Genomic DNA, 26,573 nt, shown 5'->3' with positions numbered 1-26,573 from the left:
AAACAATACCATACAACAACAACAACAACAACAACAACAACAACAACAACAATAATAATAATAATAACTTTATTTGTAGTTATTATTATTTTTATTATATTGTATTCTATATATATGGAATCTTGTGTCAACTCCACCTTAGTCTGACTCATTCAGACGATGTGTGTACAGTACTTCCTGTAATCTGAGGAGTCATGTAAACTGTGGAGGATGGGGGTTGTTTTTCATTGGAGGAGTGGAGTGAAGAAGAGTAACTTTGCTTTCATGTGAGCTCCTAGGACATTGATCTGAAACCTTTCTGTGTACCTGGGGACTCTGAACACCTGAAGCTCAGACTGCAGCATGCAACAAGCGGGCCGGCTGAGACTGAGGCTTTGGCTTGAGGAGCAGATTGAGTCCGGGAGGTACCCAGGAGTCATCTGGCTGGACAAGGTACAGACCTCTCCAACACATCCTTACACACACACACACACACACACACATACGCGCGCGTGAGTAAATTAAAAAAAAAAAACGTCTTTTTTTTTCTTCAGTCAGCAGGAATTTTCCAAATCCCATGGAAACATGCAGCTCGCCACGGCTGGAGTATTGACCGAGATGCTACTCTCTTCAGGAGTTGGGCCATGCACACTGGTAGGAGGACTAGCTGCTCCATCAGAGCTTTATTTTCTACATCTTATTTTTGTGTCAACTCCTCCATGGTTAATTCTGATACTTGGTCATTTGTGTCATTGTATTGCATTTACACTTAAATACTGATGTTTAATGAAGGGCAACTGATGAGGGAAACCACAGAAGAAAACCAACATCAGAGCTGCCAAAACTACATGGCAATACGGATGAAAGCAATATCATTATATAAATGGGAATAATTTCATGATATAGATCAGAATATATACAGAGTACAAGGAATAAACATTCCGGTACCTCAGAAGTTGATCTAGATTTTGGATCAAGATTGCAAGAGGAAACATCCATGATACAAGGCAGGTGTAGCTGAAACGGTAAAGTGCATTGACTTGTAATTTGTTGGTTGGTTTGACTTGTTCGTCCAGGTGTCTAACGTGTCCTTGAGCAACACACTGAACTCCTCAGTTACCTGCATTTAGCAGAGCTCCCTGCATGAAGGTTGATTTGTGTTAATTAGTAATTACAAGTCAATGAATTTGTGATTATCTAAAAGTTTTGTGTTTGGTTTCCTTGTCAAGAACGTTTGCTCACCTGTCTGTCACAGGGAATTTTTAAGAGCAAAAATATTTAATAACTTTGTTGTGCACTATATTTTCAAACCTAACTTTGAGATAATCACACATTCATATTATAAGCAATTAAAAATGATTTTGGGGTCAAAGGTTTTGAATACGAGTCGAGCTTGTGACCGCAGTTTGGACAGTTGTGTTCCCAAATCAAATTATTGGAGGCAGTGTGAGAAGTCTCTCTCTCGAAATGATTTTGATTACATAATAAAGACACACATTAATCTCAATACCCTCTGCGACCACATTGCATCAAGTGATCTGTAGATTTATACCATTTACTGAATCAGGAAGCAATCAAAGTTGGCAATTTTGCGCACCGGCACACATTAGAGGACTGTGATGCTCGTGTGGTATTTCAATAACAAATGAGATGAACAATAAGCACAGGTGCATGTGTGTACACCACTGGAGCAGTGCAGGCCTCTCTACTTGACCGTGACAGTGAGTCCTGGCATGGAGGGAGGGGGCACTGGAAGTCAGTTGAATTTGTTCTGCGTGGTCTGCTTTATAATTTGATCACACGTTCCAATCCTGATGGGAGGAGGACACATCGCTGATTTGATGAGAATGTTGCAGATGCCATTTGAACAGACTTTAGAGAATCCGCCACCTCCATCAATGCTCCATGAGAGAGAAAATGCTTTGTTGAAAAGGGCTTAATCCCTCCAGTTGAGCTCTCGAGACCTGCAGAATTCATGCCAAGGTGCGCTACTCTGTCAGTCTGTGGTGACTCGTTCATTCATTAAGATTTATGAATCCATGTCCATCCTTGCAAATCTCTGATGAACGATGATTCCAGCCAAATGAACAATGAATGAAACATTCCCACGCTGCTGCACAAAATATGAAACATGCATGTAAAGAAGTGCGTTGTCATAAACTGAACAACGAAATAATATAAACACACATTACAATAAGAGACATTAAATGTTTAAACTGCTCCACAGTCTCATAACCTGATGTTCTTTATGTTGAGTAAAATGATCTTGACAGCCCCCACCCTGTGATCTTGACAGAGTCATGCTTTGTGATTGCACATTAGCTGCATCACATCATGGGAAAGCTTCAGTTGCTGTCAAAGTGCAGAGCGATCGTATTGCTGTCAAAGTACAACCGGGCTGATCCACTCAAGATCCCAGCAACTGCATCATCTGAGAATTGTGCAGAATCAGCATAGTTATGATTCGACTACATTTTAAAGAGATTTTGATTAAACAAATCTAACTGAGTCTCCATTGAATAGCACAATTCTGCCGTAAACATTGAGTGAGCTCTGAGTGTGAGGAGCTTCACATCTTGTCTTCTCTCTCTTTTCTGCTGTAAGTGATCCATGGTGGATCTTGCACCAGTGATTATATTACTGACGCTGGCAGTGACCCAAATCTTATTGTCATCACACACGTCCCCTAATAAACCTCCAAGCCAACTGTGCACCGACTTCTGTTTAAAGTTGTGGTTTTTATCAGATTACAATACAGCAGTTAGGGGTCAGGTGGTGAAAACTGGAGAAGCTGTGCATGGAAAGATGGGTGATGATGGTGAGACTCCCACATTAAACTTCACCATCCTCCAGTGACTCACACCCTTCCATTGCTCATCAGTTCATCATTTTGGACCTTGACAGACCTGTAGTCACTTTTACATTTTCCCAGCATGGTCTGCTGATCACCGGTCGAGACAGTCGGTTCAGATACGTCTTGGTCGTTCCACATCATTTCATCCAACTCTCACATTATTCTCTCCTCTTTCACCAAATTGAGGAACGTCTGCACCTCCTTGTTTGAACAAACAATGGCTGCTGTGGATTCTTGATGATCTAAGATCTCCTGCGTCGCAAAAAAAGATAATCCACTTATGCAAAGACATATGTGGCACTTAAGTGTCGGAAAAGTGACCTGAAAAATTAGTTCCTCTCTGATTAAATGCATGTGCACACCACCTCGAGTTGAGAACATACAATGATGTGTCATGACTCACCTGATCTTTGTCCTTTGCCCTTCTTCATCGCTCACATACTGAAAACAGCTATCAGATGTTGAGAAACAATGAGATACGCCTCACCTTCTTTCCATTGTCCATGTTGTTTCCAGTTTGGAAGTCCATGAGCACAATAAAGTCAGGAGAAAAACTTCTCAACTCAGTGAATGAGACCATCAGAGGAGCACAACAATTCAGCGGTAATGGTGTAATCTTGTTCTTCAGGGAGATATCGTCCAGGGAAAAACAAACCAGACCCAAAGACATGGAAGGCAAATTTCCGCTGTGCCTTGAATTCTCTTCCTGACGTCTGTGAGCTGCATGAGCAGAGCAAGAAGAGAGGAAACAATGCCTACCGAGTCTACAAGATGCTGCCCAGCACACACACACACAAACGCAAGAGAGGTGAGACACACTTAAAGAAAACTCTGTGGCAGAGGCCTCCTGTAACATCCAGCATGTCCTCTCCTCGCAGGGATTCAATTTCTGGGTGGACCCCAAGAGAGACAGGCCCTTTTAGGAGCGTACACACCTGCTGATACCTGCTATACACACACTTGGCATCCTACAGCGGTAACACCCGTTTCAGACTCGCTGCTCAAAGTGGAGACCTGTGCAGAAGATGAATTATGCAGCACTCAAGCACATGGTGAGATGTTTATTAATCTGTTTGCTCTGGTTATTCATAATGAAGTCATCTCTCACCTAGTGATGATGATGATGATGATGATGATGATTGTCATTGTGCAGGAAACTGGGAGGTCAAACCAGATGACCAGGAACAGAATGAGGCTGTTTTTAAGGTATCACATGTTGCTGACTGACTCAGGGGGTTCTAACTTGTTTATGGTACAAAAATAACAACTGATGAGGGTTCTTGTCTTTTCTACTCATCTCTGTCTCTTTTATAAGAGAATAGGAGTACTTATATTGATACAGTGATAATACACACTTATAAAACACACGAGGTTCCTACAGCAGAAAGACAAGGAACAAGGAAGAGAAGTGGCAATGTGATTCCATCTATTTGAGCTCCACGTGTTGTGTGTTCTGTAGCTGATGGACCAGTTAAACAGTGCTGACATCTGGAACCAGACGGGGTGCCAGAGAGGATGGAGGACACACACACTGTGGGACCACTGCCACTGTAAGACCCAATATTTGCCCTTAGTCTATGTAGTGTATGATTTTGTGAGGATCCAACAAATCAGAGCGGGACACTTTAGAGCCAATGGGGCTGGGCTGAGGCAAGGCCAGAGAACAAGGCTGAGGCAAGGCCAGAGAACAAGGCTGAGGCAAGGCCAGAGAACAAGGCTGAGGCAAGGCCAGAGAACAGGGCTGAGGCAAGGCCAGAGAACAAGGCTGAGGCAAGGCCAGAGAACAAGGCTGAGGCAAGGCCAGAGAACAGGGCTGAGGCAAGGCCAGAGAACAGGGCTGAGGCAAGGCCAGAGAACAAGGCTGAGGCAAGGCCAGAGAACAGGGCTGAGGCAAGGCCAGAGAACAAGGCTGAGGCAAGGCCAGAGAACAAGGCTGAGGCAAGGCCAGAGAACAAGGCTGAGGCAAGGCCAGAGAACAGGGCTGAGGCAAGGCCAGAGAACAAGGCTGAGGCAAGGCCAGAGAACAGAGACAAACTTTAGTAAGGCAAGGCGAGGGGAAAGACGCAGAGATGAGGCAAACTGATGCGTTTGGGGGAGGAGTCAGGGAGTCCGTTACGTCTGTTTTGGCTGGCAGTGACAGATACACAGTCACTAACATTCCTGACAAAATAAAATATGAACATTTACTGTATTTTTTTTCCTGCAATGATATGTTCATTTGTCTTCAAGAGGCTTATATATATATATATAAATACATACATATATATATATATATATATATATATATATATATATATATATATATATATATATATATACACATACATACATATATATATATTTGCAGGCCTTCAAAATAAATCAAAATAATAACAACTGACAAAATTAGATATAATTCAGCCTTTGAACTCTTGCATCCTTTATCTATTATAGCTCAGGTTTTTGCTTTTTTTGCATTTCATCAAAGAGACAAATCCCCAGCTCATCAATTACTTCATGATTAATTTAAACACTGCATATGGTACTCTCCTCTGATCTGAGCTACTTCTGAAGTGAAAGGTACTGTCCTCCTAGATTCTAGTTAGAAAGGAAGTAACAATGAGTTCTACTGGCTATTTTTGTCTGCAGCTGTCAAGCATGAAGATCTACCGCAGATTAAAGAAAATCATCTCCAGTGACAAATGTGCAGGCTCACTGAGACGATATCTAAGAGTTCCCCTTATTGTTTTGTTCTCCTCAGGCCCAGCTGACGATAACTCTTACTACCTGCACACAGACAACTACAGTGAACTTTTTGGTTCGAACTACATCAAGGAAGTCTCTGATTGGTCCTCGTATCAGCAAACACTGATGCCATAACTGTGAGCACCTGCCAAGTCACCGCACATTCATCATGAAGAGCTGTGCAAACTTCAGCTGCTTCCTCCCGATCCCATCACTGAGGGAGACTAAAGCTTCGTCCGCGGGAGCGCCGCTCATCCTCTGTGCTGAGCTGGCGGAGATGATCTTGTTCCAAGCCAAGCTTTGCCTCTGTCATCATCACTTCAGTTCATCAGGGTTCAGTGCTCCACACTCAAATGACACCAAGCCACTTTCAGCTTTCGGTAAACAGATCTCATTTCAGGATCAGGATCAGTTTCTACTGTAAGTTTAACCAACAGTAAATAAAGTGCAGCACCTCAGAACATCTGATTCTTACAGTTTGTGGATTTGTGGGTTTTTTTGTTTGTTTTTTTGCTGTTGCTGTTTTTGCTCATACGAAATACTGTTTTTAATGAGGTAGCAGTGCATTTTGTTCTGTGTGGTTCTGTGCAATGTTTCGTTTAGTTTATAGTTTGATCCTGTAAAACACCCTGTTTATACGGGCTCTGAGAATATTATATACCCCAAACAATAACTGGAAAGCACTCAGAGGGCCAAAAGCTCCACTTAGGGGAACTTTTGGCCCCTGGCACTAGTTGTGCTTGAGCCCTAATTAAAACTACAAGCAGCGATGCTTGAGCCCTCCCACATTGGTTGTTCTATACAGAGAGAGAAGGAGGTAAAACCTGACCATATTTGGGTTTGACGCAGCAAACTGTGTGTCACGTCCTGTGTCCTCTGGGTGGCATTAGAGGCCGCATGATGACGTTTATCAGGTGAAGACAACACGGTATAATTAAAAAATGAGAGGAGGTAGATCTTTTTTGTCATCATGCACTGTGAGAAAAAAGTCAAATTGTCGGGAATAAAGTCGAAATACAATGTCAAGAGTAAAGTTGACCTTTTGAGACTGTAACAACCAGCTTCTACAAAATGCTGTGCAGAGCTTAGATGAACTGGTGGAACTGTACTTCAGACTCTCTCCTTTAGCTCACAAACACACTGTAGTGATCAGTATTGGGACTTTGAAGAGACTGTGCCGGAAACTGCGACTGCTCTGAAGGATAAACCACAAAAGCTTGGAAGAGAATTCAAGACCTTCATTCAAGACATATGTTGACTTTTTTCTCGGAGTGCAGGATGAAAAAACATCTACCTCCTCTCATTCCCCCCTTACGTAAAATAGGTTTGGTACATCAGGCTTACATCCAGCACCCACTAGATGGTGCTATGACCCAAATCCAGCTTTGGACGCGTTCAGGCTGAGATCCTGACCAGGAGTCCAGTTGTCATGTTCACGTTTGATGGCATAAAGTGCCTCGCCATAATATCACAGCTTACCTCTAGTTTTTCCACAGTAACTGATTAAGGAGTTTTTATAGTGTTTATATTATATATATATATATATATATATATATATATATATATATATATATATATATATATATATATATATATATATATAAATAAATAAAATGTGAGGTGGTAGTGGAGTTAGTTGTTAGCTGTAAAACTCTGGTTTGGTTTGGGTGCAGCTCCAACTTGGGTCAGTCCGAGCTTCACTTAGACTCCCAATATGTATGACACCTAAATTTAAATGAGCTTAAAAGACCTCTGTGACAGGACACACTCGTGCATCCCTTCTCCTGGGCCTCTGCAGGGCTCCCCTGTCCTCTTGATGCATTTTTTTTTTGGAGTTAAATCATCCTTCAAAACATGGATAGGCTTCAAGATGGCAGCTGACATGAAATTGTGGGTGACAGGCAGGAGGAGAGAGGAGACGAGGCCTGGAGTGTAGGCGGCGAAAAGATGGAGGACGCAGTCGGTAAAACATCAACAGATGACATTTATTTCTCATCGCTTATTCTGAAAAATGCAGATAAAAGACTGATGAATTTTTCTAGAAGTTGTAACTACATGTCAGGCAGATCCTAAGGAATAAAACAAATAAGAAAAAAAAAACCACAGACTTCTGACAACCTCTCCTGGAATTAATACAAAACAGTAACCAAAAATGTGTGAATGAACCTGAATACATATCAACCAAGGATCCATTTCTTTTCTCTTTTGAATTTACAGCATCACACAATAAGGAAGATATTCTTTTTTTAATCACATTCAACCAGTCCACTAGCACAACCTGCTGGTCACACAATATACTGCACTCCCCGAGGACATTACAGCATTTAGTCCAGAGGTGAAAAAGACAACAAAAACACATGAGGATCACGAGAGAACGCACACAGAAATCACAAGAAATAAAACTTTTAACAGGACAAATTGAGTTCCAATAATAGAGCCTGATGAACATGACATAATCCCATCTATGCTGAGGGTCAAAGGTCGGTGCTGGCTGAGTAACAACAGTCGGAGAAGTGCTGGTCGTGAACGTGGCTCAATTACCAAAGGTAGTTTTTACATAATTTGCCCTCAACACCTCAGAGGGGTCGGAATCTTTAGACTACAACTTTTGATGCTTGTCTCTTCTCAGTTTCACCAGAGTGTTTAATGTTAGTTATTCTGTTTGTTGCTGGGAAGCATTAAAAAAAAAAAAAATCAAATTTTCATATCAAATACTTTGACAATAGCGTGTTCACTTATTTAATAACAACATAGACTCTACATAGACTTTTGCTGACTTTATTATACAATTACATTCTGTTGTTCTCAACCACAGGATGCACATGGAGGACACACAATCACATGCATGACAAGATCCAGGCCTGCTCGCCACCGACCTCTCTGACTCGTGATCACTGTGACTGCTGGTGAGCAGTGTGTCTACATGATGAACACATGTTGAACATTCATACTGAAGCTGCTCTGTCACAATCCAAAAACAAACAACAAAAACCAGGATTTGATTAAGGCCTTTTCTCCCTCCCGCGGAGCCTCGTCCAGATATTTAAGACTGCACGCGACAATACTGATGGGTGTAAATGTATCGGCTTTCTGCTACCGTGTCATAGCAATCGATAACCAGGCAGCAGACCAGTCTGATCGATGACGACGACGGGTAACCGGCTTAAAATGAGGCGACAGGGAGGGCTTTTATTTGCTCTTCGACAGAGAGGGGAGGCGTCTGTAAAATGATATCTGAGACAAACAGTTAAGTGAGACGTCGTTGGGTGAACATCTATTGTGGGTCAGACAAAATAAAGTTAGCATCACATGAGAATATCAATCAAAACTGAAGCAGCGTGATCATAAACACTGCTATGAAAAGTGGGTCAGATTAGACTAAAAGTCATAAGAGCGTTTTCCACAGGCCAGAAAGAGTCGGGATTCTTGGTCTAAGGACGCAAAGCTGGTAAAGAGTAAACCAACCAACAAGCACTTGATGGTCCTACAGTAGGGAAGTACAGGAAGTGGAGGATTACTGCAATATACAGAGCCCTGGAGTGGCCAGAGACAGAGAGAAGGGAAATTAAAAAATATTTGGCCACAACATAAAACTTTTCTGCCTCAATTTAGTAATTATCAGACCACATAACTCATTTGAATTAATGCAGACCCGTGAAATAGAAATGTCTCCACAATTTGACCCTTTGTGTTGCAAGATATTAAGATACATTCACACTTCGATTAATTTGTGGGAACAAGTTAAATCCCGCAGGAACAAATCCATTAAATTGAGGGAACAGATGACATTTGTGGTCTGAGCATAACTAAAATGAGGGTGTAAGATAGACCAAGTGGCCTCGGGGTAACCAAGTCGAGGGAACAAAGCTGACCTTGTGGTCTCAAAATAATTAAACTGAAGGATCAAGTTATACATCATGGCCACGACGTGCGTTTGTCTCTAAGGCGGCTCCAGGGTTGGCGGGCAACTCTACGTGACCTGGCCCACATTTGTTTGCAGTGTTCACGTTGTTGTCCCAGTTTTATTTCCTGGTCAACTATTCAAACACTGGAGAAGAAGAAGAGGGAGAAAAACAAAAGAAGGAATGTGTACAAAAATATGAATCTTCTTCGAACTACCAAGCTCAAAATCTGCCGCTGCTAAATCACAAAAGAAAGAAAGAAAGGAAAATAAAGAACATGACGGCCGATAAAGAAGTTAATCGTTTATTAATATTCTATATGGTTCAATCTAAATGAATATTAAAAAAAAAAAAATCAATGTGAAATTCCTAAGCAAGTGTGAGTGTACAATGTATGGTCCAGTGTACTCTACTCATTTCAAGTTTATTACAAAACAGCAATCTTCAACCCTGAAAGCGACTCAGAGAATCATGAGATCTCTCAGAATAAAACAATGAACATTAACAGCTTTTTGCCCTGCGAGCTCTACCTGTCCTTTGATAAACCTCTGAGAATAAAGCAGGAAACTGAAGCTTCCACATCTCCGGCGTGGCCCAGCCACCATGAGGTCCGTGTACAAATCAGATAATAAATACAGGCATCCAAATGGGCTACAACAGCAAATATTTTTGAAAAATATTTTTCCTCATGCATACACACAAGCATACGTCTGACTGAGTCTATGAGCGTACTAAACCCTCTTCCTCTACTCGGAACAATTACTCTTTACAGTGCAACAGCATGGCAGCAAATGGATAGCAGTGCTTTCATAAAAAAAAACAAGAAAAAAAAAAAGGAATGGGAAATAAAAATATATACACAACATTATGGAAAAGCAGTAGTTTTCATCTTTTGGTCCTGCGTCCGTTACAGACTCAACTGCTCTTTGAAAATGCTTCCTCATATAAACAACAGCAGTTTCCACACGGCTGAAGGGCTGCGAGGGGAAAAAGTGGAACACGTGTTAGGATGTGGACGGTGAACCCAGGTACCTCAAATCAAACTCCCACCTGATTGGTCAAAGCTTGGGGAGGATTTGGCTTTTTGAAATGATTGAAGTGTCAAACATCCAGAGGGATTCAAACAGGGTTTCTGCAGGCTTCAGCGACATTTCAACATTTAAGATGTATTTCACAGCCATTTTTGAAAAAAAAAAAAAAAAAAAAAGACGTATGAAGGGAAAATATTACGAAAAAATATATTGGCCCCAGAACAACTTAGAGAGTACATCAATTCGCAATTAATAAAAGCAGCTGAGTAACTGAGCACACATTGAGAATGATGTGTTGGGGGGAACTGACACAGGCTGTGTAGCTGAAACACATCTGATGTGAGCCTGATACGTTACTTCTGCTACAACGCAGAAGTAACCTCCTAATCCTGCACACCGGGGATCCATCAGATCATATTTAGGACCAAAGACACGATTTAGATCAAATTCAACACTTAGGACAGAACCCCGTGACAGGCGACTACAAACACACCAACACACTCAGATTGTTATTTTCAGAGGCTGACGGCATCACAGGGAGGATTCCTTCCTCTCAGTGAAACCCAGTATGAGACACGACGGTTGCAAAATCTGATGTCTTGCGATAATCTGACTTCTCAAAGTCTGGGGTAACAGAACTACATAACTGGGGGTCTGTTTACTCCAGCATTCATGCTCCAGACAGGAGACTTCATGCTGTCTGGGCTCACAGAGTTAAAAGGTCCTAAAATCCACCGATGATGGCGTCTGATTTTAAATCTGCTGCTCGCCATCCTGTTCTCTTTGTGACACAATTGGTGAACGGGGATAGAAAGTGTGAGTGCAGCCAGCTTGGGGGGGGGGGGGGGGTTGTACCACCACTGGCCACTCCACACATGCTCCAGTTAATAAACCAATTACTAGTCCAATCAAACTATGGGAGTGTAGCTGAGCATTACACTTTGTGTACAGCTGTTGTGGGTGGGGATTGACACGTTTATAGGGCAAGTCATGCCTTGAACTTATCAGAGCGCATCACTTATTCGCCTGTGACATAGAGGCTCTGTTGCAAATAATCTATTTCCAAAGTCACAGGCAACTACACGTGGATAAATGTGACACTCGTCCATATTTACACGAGTCAGTAAACTGGAGTGGGGCGACGACGGAGAACCAGAGGGAGGAGTCCGACCCTTTTATAGAGCCACGTCGCGGATACTTCCCCCGTATGCTAGCTGCGGCCCTTCTGAGGTTGCTGGTCATCGTCTTCGGGCTCAGTACTGGAACAATTCAAATAATCTTGGTTTCTATCAATCACTTGGGAACATACCAGAATTACCCTTTAACATGAACATGTTAAGCTTCCAGGAAGCCCGTGTAGACGCCACAGTGGACAAAACTACGTCCATGTAATCAGTCATCATCCTGATAGCAGAGTCACTGTCACAAGGGAAACGAGAGCATTTCAGCATAACGGAGCTAATCAAGTGGAAAAGGGACAGTCATTCCTTCACGGAGGGACCAGTTCACTCTGAACAAAACTTCAAACTAATAAGCACTGGGTGGCGTTGCTTTTTCCCTTAACCACACAAAGCCAGCTTGGGGATCGTGGGGAAGCATGAAATGCCACCATAACGCAGAACAGGTGCAACCGGGACGTGATGTGAAGTGGAAAACGTCAATTTTGTCAGCGTGGCATCACCCTCTGCAAAGAAGAAATTCAGCTGAAGACTAAAAACATGCACGTCACCAACCTCAGTTTTTATATCTGTTATCAGTCTGGTTGTCTGCTTGCCAAATTTGCCCCCCCCCCCCTTTTTAAAGCAGGCTACTTATTAGTGTTACCAACGTGGCTGCGCCGCTGCCAAATATTGCTCAACAATGTTACTGGACAAGCAGGCTCATATTTTACATGTAAAATCATATTTTCCTTCATACCAGGTGTCTAAAACTCCTCCTTTCACACATCGAAAAAAGCTATTGGAGTAAAGCCTGTTTGAGCTGGGCTTGGACATGAAACCGTATCCCTCACCTTGTTACAACTGGGACCCTTCAGAGCCGCCGTGCGCGTAGCCGCCTTTGGATTTCATCTGGGCCTGAACCAGGTCCACCTGTAAACATTCACTTGTCAATGTTGAGTGTTTATATCACTGCTAAACAATTCATACACTCAGAAAAAGGACCAAAACCTACCGAGGCCAATCCCAGGCCCATGTCCCCAGAGCCTACGTGTGTTGTGTGAACAAAGTTTGTTGGCTCGCCGATCATGGAGCGATCGATCCGTCGCCGCCGTTTCTGAAAATGAAAGGGGATGGGGAAGGTGAAAAGTTGGCAAGATCCCACTGCAAACCTGGCTTGAACAAATGTGTTGGTTGGATGCTGCGAGTGGTTCAAAATAAGGTCTGTGAACGGGCCAGGAACCTGTGTCCTGATGGTGGGACGGGGCCATGTGGCTCCACATTGGAAATTGTGTGATTGGTTGTTGGTAAATAGAGGACAGGCTCGCTTATGTCTAGTTTTTTCCTGAGCTGACAGTGAAGGCGGCAGGTTTGGGTCAGTTCAACGTTCAGTCCGACTGATTCAGACAGCTCCGTCAGGCGGCGAAAGTCTCTACATGTCCAAGTCAGCAGTGCGTGAAAGACACGACAGCACCAGACAGCAGGATGTGGCGAGCTGGAAGTCTAATTTCATCTATGGCTGGAGAGGGTGTGATATAGATTCTGCAATCAGGCACCAAATGTTTCAAAAACTTTGATGACAACAGTGACAGAGTTTGAGCCCCAAAGAAAACATCTGGACCAGGACACTGCTAAACATTAAGTGTATGTATGATGTTTTTTCCCAAACATCTTTCAGGAAAGAAGTTAATTTGATACTCACAGGCTGCGGCTGCTCTGCAATGCAGCAGCTGAAACACACCCAGAATTCAGTCATTCTGAGGCTAACAAAGAAGCCACAGCAGTTTCCTCTCCGAGTTCAGACGTCTCTCTCCGTCTGTCTTCCTGTTCAGTGTTAGCAGAGCCACAAACACAAGGCGGAAACTGATGACAGGCGCACTGCTGGTTTGTCTGTGGTTAAACGTTGGCACAAGATCTGTTCTCCCAACGAGAGGGAAGCGCTCTGCTGTTGACAAGTGAAAGACACAAAACAAATATTACTTAAAGTCCTGACATATCAGATGAGAGCCGCCATTATGGTCCCTAATAATGATTGTGTTTCCTGTCATGCACTCATTTGGATGAACAACTTGAGTCTGATCTACCCTGGTGAAAAGTCAGCAGTCGGTGGTGCTTTCACTTAAGCAGGCTCCTCCTCTGGCAAGCCGCACAGATAATGAGGTCAAACCTCTACCTCCAGAGGCAGGCAGCACAGCAAGATCTTCTGAAGAAAAAGTACTATATTTAATTCTTTGACGTTTTACGTCTTGTCCAGCCAGACCACACCTTAAAACATTGGACTTATGAATTAAAAGCTATCCAGGGTAAAGAACTAAAATCTGAGGACATATGGACGGTATCGAAGAGCACACAGATGGTTTTATTTGCACACACGTGTGAAGTGGGAGAAACTGGGTCAGAATGCGTTGTGTTCGCTTCACACGCAGCGAGCCACTATAAACAGCGGCTGGCAGAGTGATCAATAGGAGTTATTGTGTGTTCAACCACAATGTGTTATGATTACAACCCTGGGCAAACACAGTTACTGAAGACCGGCCCGCGTTTTAGAGCCCCGCGGCCTCAATAAGGTGGACAGAAAAGAAAGCAAAAGAAGTGGTGTGGAACAGCACTTCACTAAGTATCAGTATGTCAGAGATAAATGGTTTCAAGAATAGAGGTCAAACATTGAAGCCTGGATGTTATTCCTATTTAAAGGGTTCTGCACCTTTGAGGAGGTGCTACCGTGGGAGCAGAAGCTTCTGAGAGAACGAAAGAGGCAGGTTATGTCTGACATTTAAACCTTAACCAAGCTTCAGTATATAGCCCAAAAGCAATAAGACATTTATCTAAAGCAGCGAATTTAATATTTAGTTTAAAGGCAATGGGATCGGATACTTCTGAGATGAGTCATGAGAGAAGAATAAATGAATATAATGGTTTCACTGTTGAAGCATCAAAAGGAAGGTTTCAGGCTTTTTCTGCCAGACAGGAGGAGGCTGAGGCATCAAGTGATCCGCCAAATGCAAATAGGTCGCTGACATGGTGGGTTTCTTAATTTGTCACTCTGCAGCTGACGGCTCACATCTGAAGACAATTTTCCATTTATATTACTTTAATTATATAGTCATGGCAAGTTCCACTCCAGAAAACATTGTAAATGATAGAAGTGTGCATCGGACTTTGCTGGAGTCCAAGTCTACATCTCCAATGGATATTTAACCAAAGATCCAAAACCAAAAGCTGTCCATCAGGTGCTTTTATCAAGTGTTTTAGTTTACATGGAGTGATAATTACTAGTTTAGTCTCCTCCACTTATACTGTCAAGCAACCGTGTTAACAAAGAGGTGCATTAACGACAATGTTATATCAATGATAATGACTGTGATTCACACAGGAACAGGAGTCGGTTCGTAAAGGACTCAAGACAGTAACAGAATCCCGGCAGAACAAGTTTCTGAAGGCGCGCTGGTCGATTAATCGACTCGTCGTACCTCTAAAGGGATTACCTGCTCTCCCTTTGATCTCGGATTAACGTCACACCACCGTAATTGATATTTACAAACAAACGGATGTTATGTAACGCCAACCTCGCTCCGCTGCGGCAATCACCGCGTCTTCACACGGCCTCCAATCACACGAATAGCCGGTGCTTGTGAGTTTATTTGAATTACCAGCAGCGCTGGATCCCTGCCGGCTGCAAACCCGCGTTCAGCTGCAAACTCACTCCGCCAGCTCGCCGTCGTCATCCCGCACGGCTTGCTGCTTTTTCTCCCCACTGACAGCTAGCTAACCAGCTAGCTAACTTAGCCCGCTCCCGAAAGTGGGACTCCGTGTTCATCAAAGGAGAGATGGAAAGCAGGAGACTCCTCACCCACCCACCCGCCAGCTACACGGGGAAGATGTTTCTGATTAAATTTCGATTTCAACAGAAGTTACTTACCAGATGACGACTGGTTTGCCGGAGTAAAACCTGTACGATCGACTGAAAGATGAAGAAAGCAGAAAAACCCAGGAACTACCGTCTCTGGTTACGTAATTCAACTTCCGTTTTTAAAGTGTGACGTCTTCCGTGTTGACCCACGTTTTCTCGTAGAGAGGAGTTTATTCACGGGTTATAATTGGGATTTTTTTATTCTTAAAATGAGGCCACTAACGGACGAAGAGACGAAAACTATGTTCGAGAAGCTGTCGAAATAGTGAGTTAACTGGGACGACATTTTAGCTAGTTTATGTTCTCCATAGATAACTAGAAGTGATTAGCATGTTTGCTAGCCTGTGGACGTAACTCGTGCATTTTCTCTCTCTGCAGCATCGGTGAAAACATCAAACTTCTGGTGGATCGACCCGACGGTTCCTATTGTTTCAGACTTCACAATGACCGCGTCTACTACATGAGGTAATACGGGATCCAGGTGAGTTTAACCGTCTAGCTGTGTTGAAACACGAGATACTCATGAACCATCCTCGTATGTCCGCAGTGAGAAAATACTGAAACTGGCTACAAACATTTCTCGGGACAAGCTGGTGTCAGTGGGCACTTGTTTTGGGAAGTTTACAAAGACCAAGAAGTTTCGGCTGCACATCACATCGTTGGAGTTCCTGGCGCCTTACGCAAAGGTGATTATGGGTATTATCACCTTCTTTGTTTTGCATCATTGCTCTACGTCATTTGCGTCCCATCAGGTGTGACACAGATGGACTGCATGAAGGTCGTATCATATGTAACATTTCTTTAGTAATTTGCCTTTTAGCAGTGGTTTGAATGCGAATTTCCGTCACGATGGCTGCATCGTCAGCCATTCAGACATAGATTTGTAGTCCATATAGGCTTATTTTTCTTTGCTCCCTGTTGTCCTTATTGGTTACAAGGTACATAACGGCATTGTATAACTGAAAGATTTGTACTGGATAGTCCACAATCCTTCTTTGTTGCCAGTGTTTTTTTTTTATAACTCTATGAAGTGTATGAACAGAATCGTGAGAACTGTGTATATAGCTGAGACAGTACTGAAACTAGTATCCAGATTCAAGCATTCAGATTAGATATATTTGACTTGGTACTGTCCCACTGCTAAATGTCCAATTAAGGTGCTACTTTCTGTCCCATCTCCAGTTCAAGGTGTGGGTGAAACCTGGGGCAGAGCAGTCCTTCCTCTATGGGAACCATGTGCTCAAGTCTGGCCTTGGGAGAATCACAGAGAACACGATGCAGTACCAGGGACTGGTGGTGTACTCGATGGCTGACGTGCCTCTGGTAAGTTGCCCCTAGATTGGGACCAGCAGCCATGTTCCTGTGACAGTGGTTGGGGACTGATATTTTTTCTAAGTGTATTAATTGAATAAATCCACACGTTATTTAGTAAAATAATTAATTTATTAGGGAGTGAAACCAGTAGAAAGAAAACAGATCTGCTTCTGATTTTTAACTTCTTTTGCTTGTCAGGGTTTTGGAGTGGCTGCCAAGTCCACCCAGGAGTGCCGGAGGGTGGATCCCATGTCGATTGTGGTGTTCCACCAAGCTGATGTGGGGGAGTACATTAGGAATGAAGACACTTTAACATAGGTGAAGATGCTTCAGCATTTGGACCTCCAAACCCAGAACAGCCACTGTGTTCTTGTTTGATATTCACAGTGGCGTTTCCATCAGGGGTGCCTGGCTCAAGGGCACCTCGTTAGCAGATTTTTACAACCGGCCTTTTTTTCAAATCCAGGGACATTATCACTGTTGGATTCTGCTTGTCTGCCATGTGAGACATACACCATTATCACTCAAACCAATCAAAGGGACTGCCTCTGTGTGCTTTTCTTTGGTAAATGTCATTCTTTCAATTAAATCCTGAAAATATTTTGTATTGAACCAAGTTATATTGAACAAGTTAGTGTTTATTTTCCTTCAAGAACTTGACAGTGTAAACACTAAAGATTTATTAACATTTTAATATCAAAACAAAAAACAAACCAATGACAATGTGAACTCAACTCACACCATTTTCAACTTTTTCATTGTTCTCCATCGGTCTTTCATGTTGACATTAGTTCTGTTGTTGATCGAGTAATACTCCCTTATCTTACTCCAGTTGCCCTCTCCAAACTTCTGGACCCCCTTGATCAGCATCTGCGTCTCACTCTCAGTCCACTTCTGCTACCATAACAGGAAGAGGAGGTTACTCAGCTTTTTAGTGTCGTGACACCAGTCCAGAGCAGACCAGAAGGCCTTGTGTCAAATTCCAGCTGACTAAAGTGAGAGGTTTGCTTATGTGGTGCTCTTAGAGCTGGCAGCTGCAGGTTGACTGCAAAGCTGCAACTTTGTTGAAAGCAACCAAATCAATATCTTTGCAAAAATCAATCAGCTGAGGTTAGTTTCTGAATGGAGTCCATTCACAGGTTGTGTAAAATCCAAATCTGAGGATTTTATTTTTAAGGGTAAATGAAATATAATTAAATTCATTACGAATAATAAATCCCCTGAGATTTAAGGCTTATCGGATGCTAAAACAATGGCTGTCTGCTCATGATCCGGTATGAGAACATGCTCACCTTCCTTAGGCGTGAATCGGGGCTCTTGTTTGGTGATCCTTGGGGGGGGGGGGGGGGGGGGAACCAAAACACATAGTACACAAAACTTAATACAGACTTAATTAAAGGGTAGATGCTCAAGTGATGATCGTTACCACTGTTCTTTTTGAAGAACGAGTCTTCATCTGGCCACGTTTCCTTACTCTCCTTAGCATTGTTGTACAGCTGCTTCCTGTCATATAGAGCAGAGTTCATCAGGTAGCTGTGCAAAACAATGGAACAATAACAGGACTGAGACTTAACTCTTTAACTGTAGTTGAGTGACGTGTTTCTGTGGTTTGCAGTGGAGCCACTATGAGTAACTGCATGTTGGGCCATATACTAACATTAAACCTTAAGCTGTAAAAACATGCTGGAGAGAGCAGCCAACCTTGATTTCAAGAGCTTCATGGCCGATGCCTCCACTCCCACCAGCTAAGAGCCACTTGTCTATACAATATTACTGGTCCACTTTAGTACCACACAGCGATTATTTTTGTCTTTTTCTTCTGCCTCAGATGAACTTAGTCTCTCACAAAGGCAGATGATGGGGTTAACATAAGTAAAATCAAGCATCTTCTGAAAAACCGCAGATATTGAAAATATTTCAAAAATCTATCTAACAGGCCCACGTTTGACAAATGGATGCATTCTTATTTGTGAAAAAAAAATCAAAATTCTTAACTTTATTGTTGTGCTACGATTTGTTCACACAACTGCTTCAGTAAGAGTCTTATGGGTGCAATGTTTACGAACCACTTTGAATGCGACGGTCCTGTGTCGTCACCCTGAGACCTGTGTGGAGTGGAACTTTGAGGGATGCGCTGATGAGGGAGCAGAGAGGGCGAGCTGTCAAATGAGGAATCTGTGATGCAGATTTCAGATAAACTCCCGTCGTCCCTGCTTGGACATAGAAAGTTTGTCCTCAGTGTTTGTTACATAAACTCTCGTGCGAGCATCAAAATGAACGCAGCTGTATTTGGACTTACTGGTTCTGAGGATTACTGGCTGTTTTTCTTGGAAGATTCCACCTTGGCGTTTCAGGTTGATCGTCGTGCGGGTCTTCCGTGCTCTCTGATGACAGGTTTGGCTTGCAGTTTCTGTATAAGAGGAGTTGAGACAAGAGAGGCATTGTCTGGAGAACAAGAGATCTGTTTTGACTGAAGTCACTCTGCCTCAAATCAAGAGGCCTTGCTCTAGAATCTCATTTCAATACGGTTTTTTTTATTATCAAAAAACTCCCGTGTTGCAAACTTTCAATAAGCTTAAAGTGAAATGTCTTCATTTAGTTGACTCTTGCTAGAGGTGGTTTTTAACATGTTCCTACAAGAAAAATGACCTCTCTTGTTCAATACAACACTTTTTGATTCTCGCAAACAGATTCAAAAAATAGTCAAGCTGGCTGAGCATAGATAGGCTCTCTAACATATAAGGAGAATGAAAGTTACAGGACCAGACTCAACGATTGCAAACAGAAAAAACTGACAGTGAACAAGGTACGGGAGTCAGTCAAAGTAATGGCAGACAGGACAAAAATGTTCTTCCAGTCACCGAGGTAAAAGTGTTCTTCTCTCACCTGCTTGGTGAAGTCTTGTTTTGGTGCTTGCTTACACCTACGTCCTTGCTGGCCACAAAGTAAGGGGATTCCTCTTCAGAGTCTGCTGGCACCTCTGTCAAACTAGTTGAGGCTCTGTGTGACAAAACAGACCTTGTTAATGTCAAACATCCCCTGAGCGCTGCAGGATCAAAAGCAACCTACATACACAGGGGCAGAGTTAAACATTCCATATAATATTGGCCCCCTATTGCTGGTTACAACAAAAAGCCAGCAGTCAGGCTGACATCTTCTCAAAACATCTTCCCTGAGACGGTTTTGATAGTTTGTGGAGAAAGTCTTCGTTAACCAATTGTTGCTTCAGCTGTTTGAGAAACTGGTCTCATTCAAGTGGGACTAAATGATGGAAAACAAAATGTTTACCTTCCGGAGGCTCCGGTGGCTTGTCTGGGAGTCGTCTGGGTGTGGATGGTATCCTCGCTGTCCGTTTCTGGGCTCTGCTGATCTTTTGTATTGGATACATCCAATAACTGAGCTTGCTCTTCCACTGTGACTTCAGACTGGGAATTTGAGCAATGCGAGCTCCCCTGACAGTCTGGCTCGACCACCAGCTGTGCCAGAGTGTAAAGCTTCTTGTCCCTCGGCCTTGAGGTCGTCTCTGAGACTGAACCTGCCTGTGTTTGAGGGATGGCATCCATTTGCTGGTCTCCTGGGGAAGCTTCCATGGGACTGCCTGAGTCTCTGTGTAATAGCCCAGTTCGCTCCAAGTCCCAACGGGAGACCCTCTTTGGGGTTGGTGAGAGGCGTCGAGACAGATCGTCTCTTTGTGCTTGGACCATGTCCTCACTTTCTACTTCTTCTTCCAGCTGCGCAAATGTTCTCTTCTCTGAAACTCCAGCCAAAGCCTTATAGGCTGCCTTCAGCCGATTCTTCTGGATGATGGCGTGTTTACTGGGAGACAAGTAAGAGGTGAGAAAAGAATTACTTTATAGGATTTAGGTTAAGAAAACATAAAAAATAAAGAAAAATTAAGCTTGTCTAAAAGAAACTTAAGTGTAGAAACAGCCTACCATGGTAGGAGCTGGGTGTTCTTTGCTGGTGGACCAGAGGACAGGTCACAATCCTCAAGCTCATAGGCTCCAGGGCTTTCATCGTCCTGCTCCTTAAGTCGATCAATGAGCTGTTTGGCAGCCTGGTATACAATTTCAAATCAAATCCCCTAAATGAATACTTGTACTTCACCAACAAATCAACATAAGATGTATTGACTGGTTAAAAAAAAGTTGAGATTAGCAGAGTGTAGTGTATGTCCGGAATGTCTCCTGAATTTCTCCTGGAAATTAATAAAGTATCTATCTATCTATCTATCTATGTATCTGTTGAAGTACAAGGTTCGTGGAGCCAGTTCATTTTTTTCACCACTTTTCAAGCATGTAATTTCTACATGTATCGATTAAATACAGAAACTAAGACGAATTGAAACAAAGCAAAAACCCCTCATAAAGAAACATTGGGGAGACTCAAACTGCTGAAAGACATGATGGACTTCTGAAAATACTCTGTTGTGCTCACATGAACAAATCAGTTCCAAGTAAAACCAAAAACACCAAAAATCTTAACATTCAGTCAGTCGTTCTTATTTGCACCCTAAACGCGTAAGTGGGTGCACGTTACTGGATACTAGAGATAAATGGGCTGATTTTAATCTCCATTTGCACATCGACTCAAATATATTAAGTTCTTACTCACTGAAATCTGCTCAGAGTGTATTTTTCCTTACATGCATACCTTGTGGAGAAAAGGAACAGTGAACGGGCAGAGCTTCTGGCAAAACTCCAACATCTCCATCCTAAACTGCTGGAAGTCTATGTTCTCAATGGCATCGTGGTTTCTACTCTTCTGACTGATGAGACCCATGAATACGGCTTTCTACAGATAACACAGGAAAATGATCAGAGAACAAACACACGGCATGGGCACAATAAAGAGAGTAACCAGGTCATTAATAGCAGGCTAATAATGTAATAAAGCAAACTTGAAACAAACTGAAACACGCATCATGGCAGATCTTTTGACACGAGTCAGTAAATTTGCACCAGCAAGCACATCAAGGCTATTCTCTAGGTCATTAGCTCGATCTGATGATCACATGAGACAAACAAACATCTACACTCAATCTTTGTTGCCACTCAGATCAATTTAAAAGTAAGGAGTGTATGGTGGAGACACTTTGCTTCGGGCACCAAGTACAGAAAAATACAATTCAAGAAGTCCAAGACAACACATTTGAAGGCTTATCAAGACACCAAATCTGAGGAAATCGTTCTTTTGGATGGATGATTTATGAATAAATGTAGATTTGGACATGGTCAGAGTTGATCCAGGCATCACGAACAGGAGAGTTCACTCTTGAGTTTAAATCCTGAATTGTACAACAAATTAAGACTTGCCCACTCATTTAGGTGCATGCAGACGAGGCAAATATGGTTATTTGACACCAGTGTTGGTTGCCTCTGGGTAAACTAACAAAGTGCAGCAATATTGTGGAATCTGTGTCAGGCTAGAAGGTCAAAGTTTCATCAGACTGTAATTTGGATTTATGCAACCAGGAACGGCCAAGGGCAGAAGAGCTGATGGATGTTATTTAACAAACATGCTGTCGTGAACTGAACTCACCTTGCCAACCATTGGTTTGGGGAAATGTGTAATGAGCATCACTTTTGCTTTGTCGAAATCACAGTTCTTGATCAAAATCCTCACTATCTATAGACAGAGACAAATACCAGTCTGTAATGCTTCATGTTAAAAACAACAACAACAAACAACAACCCACATACCATCTCCTTGACTGAAGTACAGACATTCTCGAACTCTTGCTGGTGTACGGAACATTTATGCCTCATTTTTTCCAGCAACATTAAGACTGATTCCAGAGGAGTTACTGTACTATCGGACTCAAATGACGTGTCTGTGGACAAAGACAAGGCAAAACTTTTATAAATGTTTGGTTATGAATGTACAAAGTATCGGTCGACTTCGAGTTAATGATGGCATGCAATTTTTTCCCCAAAATAACTTCAAGACAGAATAATAGGATGAACCTATAAGTACGCATACAGTTTATAGCACCTTTCCTTACATGAGCAGTTACACAACTATTCTTAACCACATATCCATGACACTTGGCGTGAAGCTTATGTGAATGTTTTCTGCAATGCAAAGTTTGACAACTGCACAGAAAGATGCAGATTTAAGTTTTTCACATTGAGGTGCCTTAATGATGAATTTCTAAAATGATCTCACCAAGTTTTTCGCCCTCATTGATCCGGGAGAGTAACTGAATAACAAAAATCTTTGTTGCTGTGACATCAGTGGATGCCACAGGACGGACCAGGACACCTGCAACGACAGGATGGCTATTTGTCATTCCCCCTAAAAGCAAAAAATATTCACTTCACAAATAAAGTTTCACACACGCAATTTATTTAACTGACTTTGAGTCTTTTTTGGTTAATGGTTCAAAATCTTGAGAGCTCACAATTAACATACAAGCTGTGTCAGAGAACTTTATAATTCCCAGAGTTACACAATCATTTGTGTACAATGTGAAGAGGACTGGGGGGCTGACTCAGCCCTGTGGGATGCCTTTACTTATTAATCTGGGTTCCGAGAGGGCGCTGTTGACCCTGACTTGCTGTGAACGCTGTGTCAGGAAGGAGTGATACCACCTCAAGATGTAACTGTTCGCATTCATCTCTTTCAGTTTTCCTACAAACAGGTGCAGCTGCATCGTGTTGAACGCTGAGCTAAAGTCAATGAACAACACACGTGTATATGAAGTCATCAAGGTGTTTGCTGGCCAAATGTGTGATGCTGCTGATAGCATCATCCGTGCCGCGACCCTGCTTGTAGGCAAACTTAAAGGAGTCTGAGTGTGCATCCACTTCCCTCCTGAGAAGAGTCACCATCACCCTCTCAAAACACTTCATCATAGACGTTAGAGCCACAGGCCTGAAGTCATTGTTGACCACAGTACATTGTTTTTTAGGAACCGGAGTTATGATTGATTTTTTTCCAGAGACTGGGGATAATCCAGTCCACAGATCTCTGGAAGATGGGGTACCAGCTCCTCTGCGTGGGATTTGAGCAGGAAGGCAGATATCCCATCTGGTCCTGTGGCCCTTTTAGTGCTGACAGACCTGAAAGCAGATTGGACACAATGGGTATGAATCACCAGCTTTGAGTCCTGCTCAGTCTCTGGAATCGACCTCAGGACCTCCTCACATTTAGAGGAGAAGTCCTGGGTTTCAAATCTTGAATAAAAGTCATGTGTGCATGTATGAGTGTTTATGTAACTGATGGCTGCATACATTTATGACATAAGTGTAAGGCGAATGATATGGGAAACGATTTCTCGCTGTCACCAAACTGTTGGGGAGATAATGCAGGTTCAGTGGGTTAGCGAATTTGAGCCACAATAAATATTGTGATTTTTCATGCCCTTGATATATTGTTTTAACATAAATTTACTTGCTTCATGCACTAGTTTTTAGGATTATAAGCTATTTCTAAATTTAATTTCAATCCAAATGTGGTATCATATTTACAGCAGAGTGATGATCATAAAAACAAAAGGCACATTACGCTCGTTAACTATGAACTTAACATTAGCATCGCAACGGAGGAGCTAAAAAAGTTAAATTTCAAGAACTAGAGTATTTCTTGTTAACATTTAAGTTAAGCTAGTCGCACCTTCACGGTAGTTTAAATCTTTATTTTCTAATCTGTCCTGCTAAAAATAAATAAATAAATAAAATAAAGACCACAGTTTGACGGACAGCAAACAAGTTAGAGCTAGCTAAACAAAGTATAGCTTGACGGACTAGAGGAGCCGAAACCCCGTTGGTCACTTACTTGCAAGTATATCTCTTATCTCACAAAACTCGGAGTATTGGTTGTTTTTAAACAAATCCAGCGCTAAAGACAAATAATAATCCACAACCCAGCGGTTGACCACGGATTCGACGTCAGTAAGATCCTTGAGATTTTCTTTTGCCGCCATATTTACATCGTAGCGAGGAACATAGACGAGGAAGGAACATAGACTTCCTTGAATAGAGCCGTTTGCTTTACGGCTTCTCTCTCTTCTTCCCGCCTCTGACAGCAGACCGTACCTTAAGGTGTATAGCGCCATCTACTGTCCTGGCGAATACTGAGTCTGAATAGTGACCCTACGATTACAACTTGCCCTTAAAAAAAAGACAAAAATACACGCTTTATTTCATAATTTTGCTTGTATTATATAACCTACCCCTCCACGTGATGGGATGGGATCATTTTTGTCAAAACAAAGTGTATTTCCCTTTGGCCCATGGACCACAATTGAATTGGTTTAGAACCTCTAAAGGAAAATGCATGATGTAAGCTGTGAAAAGTCCATCCATCCATCCCTTTTCTTCTTCTTATTCCTATTGAGGGTCGCGGGGGGCTGGAGCCTATCCCAGTGGCAGTCCATCACAGGGCCAACATATACAGACAGACAACCATTCACACTCACACCTACGGTCAATTTAGAGTATCAATCAGCCTCGTCCCCAATTGCATGTCTTTGGACTGTGGGAGGAAGCTGGAGTACCAGAGAGAACCCACGCAGGAACAGGGAGAACATGCAGACTCCACACAGAAAGATCCTGTGCCTGAGCAGGGACTCAAACCCGCAACCTTCTTACTGTGAGGCGACAGCGCGAACCACTGCACCACCGGGCCGCCCCTTTGAAAAGTCACATTTGCAATCATTGTTTATGCCATTATCTTGCTAAAACAGGATATTATCTTGTGATCATGACTTGAAGAATCTTATGCCATTATAACCAGATAAAATCCTGTAGTACCTAATTTATTAGATGTAAATGTAATGTTTTTATTTCTAAAACATTGAGGAAAGTCCATAAATTATATGTTTGATGCATTATGTTCTCATTTGAAGTTTCATTATTGGATGTGATACAGCTATATTACAAAATTATCCATGCAGTACCTGTCAATACTGATGATATGCCAGTATTATCATGCATCCCTACACTGAAGGCAGATTTCTGCAGAGAATGGTAACAATTTATTAGCGGCTCTATTAATTCTAAATTCAGAAATACACATATATCAGCTCCCATAAGCCTGTCATCAGCATTCATCAGACTGTCTATAGATTTTGTTTGGATATAATCTATTTCTGGCTAGCTCTTGATTTTTATGCTGTAGTATACAGTATATTACCTCCACCAAGGAAGTAATGTGATTGATGCAGTTCGCTGTTGACACAACAACTACAAGGCACATTTTCACAAAACTTGTTGGAAAGTTGTAGCACAGGCCAAAGAAAAATCCCGTTTTGGGGCAAATCTGTTTAACAGCTTGACAGAGATATTTTTGCAGGCTGAGGTCTGCGGTCTCCAATTGGTCATATGTCAGCAACATGCCTTGGATGTGCGCTCTAGGTGGCCATTATACCATATGGATTTAAAGCATTTATTGGAGAGATTCTCTGAGCCCTTCAATTACAAACCATAGAGGAATTTTGTGTGATGAATGAATTCATCACACACAAGAAGCAGGCTGGAGACTCAGAGACGGCTGACACGGGACACCTTACTGGACCTCCATAGCAGATGTACAAGGTGATGAGGTTGCGTGAGCTCCCCCAGAACATCTGAGTTCCCCCCTCGTAAACAGTCATACCAGTAATGTCGGACCCTACCAGTAACACCTAACTGGAACATCCGGCAAAATGTTACCTTCACGCAGTGTCAACACAGCTATGCATCAGGATATGACATGCTG

At 42.5% G+C, this 26,573-nt stretch overlaps 4 protein-coding genes across 9 annotated transcripts; 2 read left to right on the top strand and 2 right to left on the bottom strand.

Moving 5' to 3' along the window:
* The first annotated feature begins 222 nt into the window (after positions 1 to 222).
* On the top strand, positions 223 to 6,013 carry LOC147269614 (interferon regulatory factor 1-like). 2 transcript variants are annotated; one of them, XM_086195356.1, is made up of 7 exons: positions 223 to 432; positions 534 to 633; positions 3,462 to 3,641; positions 3,712 to 3,885; positions 3,987 to 4,039; positions 4,293 to 4,383; positions 5,574 to 6,013. In XM_086195356.1, exons 1-7 carry the CDS (start codon positions 343 to 345, stop codon positions 5,690 to 5,692), a joined length of 807 nt encoding a protein of 268 aa, XP_086051482.1. In that variant the 5' UTR covers positions 223 to 342; the 3' UTR covers positions 5,693 to 6,013. The 2 variants fall into 2 exon arrangements, with proteins under 2 accessions (XP_086051482.1, XP_086051474.1); XM_086195348.1 differs by lacking the exons at positions 223 to 432; positions 534 to 633 and adding an exon at positions 2,587 to 2,797.
* A 1,508-nt stretch (positions 6,014 to 7,521) lies between these two features.
* cdc42se2 (CDC42 small effector 2) lies at positions 7,522 to 15,717 on the bottom strand. 3 transcript variants are annotated; one of them, XM_086187857.1, is made up of 5 exons: positions 15,567 to 15,717; positions 13,350 to 13,592; positions 12,663 to 12,764; positions 12,502 to 12,580; positions 7,522 to 10,436 (listed from the first exon to the last, which is right to left on the bottom strand). In XM_086187857.1, exons 2-4 carry the CDS (start codon positions 13,401 to 13,403, stop codon positions 12,506 to 12,508), a joined length of 231 nt encoding a protein of 76 aa, XP_086043983.1. In that variant the 5' UTR covers positions 13,404 to 13,592; positions 15,567 to 15,717; the 3' UTR covers positions 7,522 to 10,436; positions 12,502 to 12,505. The 3 variants fall into 3 exon arrangements, with proteins under 3 accessions (XP_086043983.1, XP_086043991.1, XP_086043999.1); XM_086187865.1 differs by having other exon boundaries at positions 13,350 to 13,589; positions 15,567 to 15,672; XM_086187873.1 differs by lacking the exon at positions 7,522 to 10,436 and adding an exon at positions 10,443 to 12,174.
* Positions 15,610 to 18,236, top strand: nip7 (NIP7 nucleolar pre-rRNA processing protein). Its single transcript, XM_086187844.1, has 6 exons — positions 15,610 to 15,822; positions 15,936 to 16,022; positions 16,105 to 16,243; positions 16,740 to 16,880; positions 17,070 to 17,189; positions 17,338 to 18,236. Exons 1-5 carry the CDS (start codon positions 15,767 to 15,769, stop codon positions 17,187 to 17,189), a joined length of 543 nt encoding a protein of 180 aa, XP_086043970.1. The 5' UTR covers positions 15,610 to 15,766; the 3' UTR covers positions 17,338 to 18,236.
* On the bottom strand, positions 17,489 to 24,857 carry terf2 (telomeric repeat binding factor 2). 3 transcript variants are annotated; one of them, XM_086187816.1, is made up of 13 exons: positions 24,651 to 24,857; positions 23,040 to 23,135; positions 22,574 to 22,704; positions 22,413 to 22,499; positions 21,525 to 21,665; positions 20,807 to 20,928; positions 20,160 to 20,687; positions 19,758 to 19,871; positions 19,171 to 19,281; positions 18,938 to 19,084; positions 18,298 to 18,374; positions 18,164 to 18,201; positions 17,489 to 17,768 (listed from the first exon to the last, which is right to left on the bottom strand). In XM_086187816.1, the coding sequence occupies exons 1-13, from the start codon at positions 24,796 to 24,798 to the stop codon at positions 17,607 to 17,609; spliced, it is 1,902 nt and encodes a 633-aa protein (XP_086043942.1). In that variant the 5' UTR covers positions 24,799 to 24,857; the 3' UTR covers positions 17,489 to 17,606. The 3 variants fall into 3 exon arrangements, with proteins under 3 accessions (XP_086043942.1, XP_086043961.1, XP_086043951.1); XM_086187835.1 differs by having other exon boundaries at positions 17,489 to 17,765; XM_086187825.1 differs by having other exon boundaries at positions 18,938 to 19,081; positions 24,651 to 24,856.
* Between the last annotated feature and the right edge of the window lie 1,716 nt (positions 24,858 to 26,573).

Source organism: Aulostomus chinensis, chromosome 2, assembly GCF_037954235.1.
Source record: "Aulostomus chinensis isolate RoL2024-O1b breed Wild chromosome 2, RoL_Achi_v1.0, whole genome shotgun sequence".
Taxonomy (NCBI): Eukaryota; Metazoa; Chordata; class Actinopteri; order Syngnathiformes; family Aulostomidae; genus Aulostomus; species Aulostomus chinensis.
This window is presented reverse-complemented; position numbering and strand designations above follow the sequence as displayed.

Excerpts from the sequence above, each read along its gene's own strand:
- LOC147269614 (XM_086195348.1), top strand. The coding sequence starts at position 2,590 with ATGGTGGATCTTGCACCAGTGATTATATTACTGACGCTGGCAGTGACC. Across the intron at positions 3,886-3,986 it reads ATGCAGCACTCAAGCACATG|GAAACTGGGAGGTCAAACCA; the intron begins GTGAGATGTTTA and ends GTCATTGTGCAG. Across the intron at positions 4,384-5,573 it reads ACTGTGGGACCACTGCCACT|GCCCAGCTGACGATAACTCT; the intron begins GTAAGACCCAAT and ends TGTTCTCCTCAG.
- terf2 (XM_086187816.1), bottom strand. The coding sequence starts at position 24,798 with ATGGCGGCAAAAGAAAATCTCAAGGATCTTACTGACGTCGAATCCGTG. Across the intron at positions 22,705-23,039 it reads CAATGAGGGCGAAAAACTTG|ACACGTCATTTGAGTCCGAT; the intron begins GTGAGATCATTT and ends CTTTGTCCACAG. Across the intron at positions 18,375-18,937 it reads GGACCGTCGCATTCAAAGTG|GAAGCAGCTGTACAACAATG; the intron begins GTTCGTAAACAT and ends TCTATATGACAG.
- cdc42se2 (XM_086187857.1), bottom strand. The coding sequence starts at position 13,403 with ATGACTGAATTCTGGGTGTGTTTCAGCTGCTGCATTGCAGAGCAGCCG. Across the intron at positions 12,765-13,349 it reads TTGCAGAGCAGCCGCAGCCT|AAACGGCGGCGACGGATCGA; the intron begins GTGAGTATCAAA and ends TTTCATTTTCAG. Across the intron at positions 12,581-12,662 it reads TGGGCCTGGGATTGGCCTCG|GTGGACCTGGTTCAGGCCCA; the intron begins GTAGGTTTTGGT and ends GAATGTTTACAG.
- nip7 (XM_086187844.1), top strand. The coding sequence starts at position 15,767 with ATGAGGCCACTAACGGACGAAGAGACGAAAACTATGTTCGAGAAGCTG. Across the intron at positions 16,023-16,104 it reads GACCGCGTCTACTACATGAG|TGAGAAAATACTGAAACTGG; the intron begins GTAATACGGGAT and ends GTATGTCCGCAG. Across the intron at positions 16,244-16,739 it reads TCCTGGCGCCTTACGCAAAG|TTCAAGGTGTGGGTGAAACC; the intron begins GTGATTATGGGT and ends TCCCATCTCCAG.